The 4,078-nt window shown below is 33.4% G+C and overlaps 1 protein-coding gene across 4 annotated transcripts in view; it reads right to left on the minus strand.

Moving 5' to 3' along the window:
* The window catches only part of LOC106478621 (pyridoxine-5'-phosphate oxidase-like), a 74,415-nt gene that overhangs the window by 18,344 nt on the left and 51,993 nt on the right, over positions 1-4,078 (minus strand). For all 4 annotated transcript variants that reach the window (XM_022382241.1, XM_013939176.2, XM_022382240.1 and 1 more), the window contains exon 4: positions 598-651. In XM_022382241.1, coding sequence (XP_022237949.1) covers positions 598-651 — 54 coding nt within the window. The remainder of the gene's footprint in view (positions 1-597; positions 652-4,078) is intronic.

A 4,078-nucleotide genomic window follows, 5' to 3' on the forward strand; every position in this document is an offset into this window, starting at 1 on the left:
AATTATGTTTGAAATTATGAACATTGCTCAACATCATGAAAATTAAACCTTATTTTCAATAAGCAATCCTGAAAAATATTTGGGGGTGCTTAACTTTTTTCCAGGTGTATACATGAAATATGCAAGAGACTTGTCTGACTTAACACTGTGGTATGGAGATAACTGCACTTCTAATCTCTCCAATTCAAGTACTAGAAAAGTAATTAAAAACACAGAGGTCAGACAGTAATAGTACAAAACCTCAGTATGTTTTGTTTGTAAACAATATTATTTCACACACACATGATCCACTTTTTCACTTTATTGTCCATGTTCAGTTTGTTCTGTGTAAAACATTTATTTGAATCTGCTGTCAACTGCAAATCTTAATACTTGCTTATTGTGTATCAGTGAACCTAAACATAACCAAATTATGGTCTCTATTCAAGGCCTATAAAATTAACCTGGTGGTAAAGTGTTCCACATAAAAAAATTGTTTGTCATGACTACATCCAATAGGGCAGTGTTTTTTTGGATTTATAGAACTAAAAACTTGTAACAAATGTCTATTTCAGTAAGAAAACTCATCAGAAAATTGAAAAGGAAATATATACCTACTTGCCACTTGAGTGGTTCCCAATAAAACAACAGGGAAGCATATGGGTTTTCATTCTGAAAGTAATTAAAAATATTTTAAACTGGCTTAATCCACACAAAACAAAACCTTGTATACAAAATAACTGAGAATCCCTTAGTCTAACTTTACAAGATTTGGCATAATTATACAACTACAACACTAAGGCAAGCTTAAATTACTAATTTGGCTTTAAAAAATGCCAACCATCAAGCATTACCATTACTGATGCTTTAAAATTATTACCCAAAAAGCTCTCACAGAATTTTTAACAATCTTCTTTATGGTTCTCTAATGTGAAAAATAGCTACTTAAGATATCACAGTTAAGGATTTAAATCCTAAATTCCACCTAAATAATATATGTAAATAAGTTTATCCTAAGCAGTATACCTATCTTTTTTATAGTAATTGAAAGACTAGCTCAAAAGAAAAATTACACTCTTATTTTGACCTCTAAAATGTTCATTAAAAAAAAAACTTCCTTTGTATCCCATCATCTTTTAAATTTTTACTCAAGAAACAACATTCCTTAAGAAGAACTGACTCCCTATGCTGAAAACTTGGATCAGCCAGCAATGAATCTCTTTATATTGTCCATCTCATGGCAGCAGTTATGATAATCTTTTTTATTAATTAATAGAGGTAAAAGTTTTATTTGGCTGTTTCTCAGTTTATTTGTAATATTCATATAATTAATAAAAAATCATAAATCCAAATTCACATACACCACATCTTTTTTTTTACTTTCACTTGTAACTCACACCAACTTCTTTCGCTTCTTGTTTCTCAGCCACGGATCAATGGTTCATGGTATTATTTCAGGAAAACACCCAAAAGAGGGATACCTCAAATAAAGTAGGCATATGCACATGCTCTATTATACCAAAAAATTGTCATGTAAATTATTTAATGAGCTTATCTCATCGTATAAAGTTACTATGGAACTTCATTCAATTAGTGATACAGCTTAATGATTCTCTTTATTATAAGATCTTGGGAATAACAAACATTAGAGTATAGTTCTCTTTTTCTCTTAAATAAGAATATTACATCAAAACAAATCATCATAAATTGAAATCATTCATACTGTGGTGGTGAATTACAAACATCAAGGGTTACTCTTTCAAATAACGAACCCACAACCTGATAGTCTGAAAAGCAAGTCACTGATTCTCCAATCAACTGGCACTCCTAAATACTGATCAAGCAGTTAATATCAGCCATTATAATTAGGAAGTTATTGGTAGCATCTCAGCCAATTATCAAACCATCTTCATGAACAGCTAAACAAGTATTGCCATATTATTCCTCCTCATCAGCTGTAGGAAGACCATATAACAATGCTTTGTAATCAGAAGCAATATGCAGTTCCACCTCTGTTCCTGGAGTAAAGAGTTCCCAATAGGCAATTAATGATATAGAACTTAAGTTTATTGACATGTTCAATGTGCATCCATTGACCACTGTCAACAACTGCACTAACATATGAACCAAATAATATTCTTTGACCCTTTTAAATAATTGGTAAGGACCAACACTTACCAATTACTTTTCCAGTCTTAACAAAAGACCAGTTACATCCAGGGAAATTCTCTCAAGAGGAAAGCCTACAACTCTGCTAGTTTTCCATGATATAGCTAGTTTCTCCCCAGAGCAGTACATGTGGTAAAATGTATACATCATCACTCAAAGTTTACAAAAACAAAATTAGTTCCAAATGTAGGCAAAAGAATGTGATACATAATCCATAGTGCCCTTCAATTCTTCCACTGAGCAAACTCTAAATTATTCCCTGATTTAGAGTTCTGGGTACCACTAGCTACATCATAGGTTGGCTACAGCATCTTGATGGTTCATAAAAATTGTTCAATGTATCATTTTGCACTTTAATTGAACATACATATGCCAGTTGTTACCCATATCAGTACTATTTTTGCCAGTCTGAGAGGCTGCACTTTACCTTCCAGTTTATCAGCAGTGCCCAAGTCATGTCAAGGGTCCTTCAGTTGCTCTTCCTGAAGTTCCTTATTGGTTACTTGTGTATCAATCCAAACACAGATTTTTCTTTTTAACCACCTACATGATTTGCCATCATTACTGCTGCACTCATGTTACCGTATCCAATAATATATAATTGACCTTTAGTTTTTACAAAATGACCTCTCTTGGTGGTGTTTTAGTGGACTAGTATTTTGTAAAATACAGTCACTTTCAATTATTATACATTTTGAAGCAACTGGATATTTTTGAGGAAATTTTACAATTGCTTTAGGATTTTTCAGAATTTTGTTAATTTAAAAGAGTTTAAGAATAAAGTTTAAACAAGTCTTTAAGTTTAAGTAGACATGAACATATAAAAAAGAGGTGACAAGGAGATGCCTGTGTTGCAAAATAAGACTAGAAACTAGGAAACAAAGGTCAGGAGCCTAATTGCGTAAAAGTGTTGCCTAGAAATGAAATGAGTTAACAAGCGAAAGCGGTGCTTTGAGGTGATATTACTTACAGAAAATGGGTGTAGCAGTACAAGTAAATACATGACCGGCTAAAACAACCTCACTGTAACCAATTACTTGAGAGTTCTGGTTATAGTTTTGGATTAGCCTGGGGATTCCCCTAAAGCATCCAATAGGATCACAGGACTACTTGCGGGTGGTACTGTGTACTATTTAGATGGTTGAGATAATACCAAGAAGATTTGGTTTATAAATCCATGTCTGGGGCTGAAAAATCAATTCCTCCAGGATCCGGAAAGTTCTGAAATTCCGCTGAAAATTCTCAAAGCCATGAAGGTCTCCAACATCAGCAAATTCACCAGCCCAACTCTGTTGTAAATATAGTTAAAATTTCTCTCTTAATCAGTTACTGCAAGTACTCTATAAAATATTATGTTGAAATATATCCTTATGTTTTTTTTTGTTTTTTTTTCATTTCTCATAGTCCTTGCGGACCGTTGAGCCGATGGCAGATCTTGCTCTGCCATCGTTTCTAAAGCTGTTTCTTACGTCAAGGATGCAACCCACTTGACAGCCTTCCCTCTTTGAAAGGACGAGCATGTTTGGTGTGACGGGGATTCGAACCTGCGACCCTCAGATTGCGAGTCGAGCGCCTTAACCACCTGGCCTTATGTATTAATGGTGTTATGAGTATCAAAATGATTAACCAAGTATGAAAAGCATTTAATGTTTTACCTTTTGTTGAATGAAGGTTTGTTTTTATGGAATGTTAATTAAATGAGTAATAAATGTTAATATAATTGTTCACTGTTGGCCTGAGACTATTTCTTTATTCTAACTGTAAACTATCTTTAGTTAGCGACTTGTGGCTCCACTCATCACGACAAATCCCCTGAATAAATAAATTTGGTGTAGCGAGTATTTTTAATTGAAACTCCAACAATTAAGCCCACGACGGCACTACCCATTACAATTTATATGTATATACATTATTTCTATTTACAAATAAG

Source organism: Limulus polyphemus, unplaced genomic scaffold (genome assembly GCF_000517525.1).
Source record: "Limulus polyphemus unplaced genomic scaffold, Limulus_polyphemus-2.1.2 Scaffold233, whole genome shotgun sequence".
NCBI lineage: Eukaryota > Metazoa > Arthropoda > Merostomata > Xiphosura > Limulidae > Limulus > Limulus polyphemus.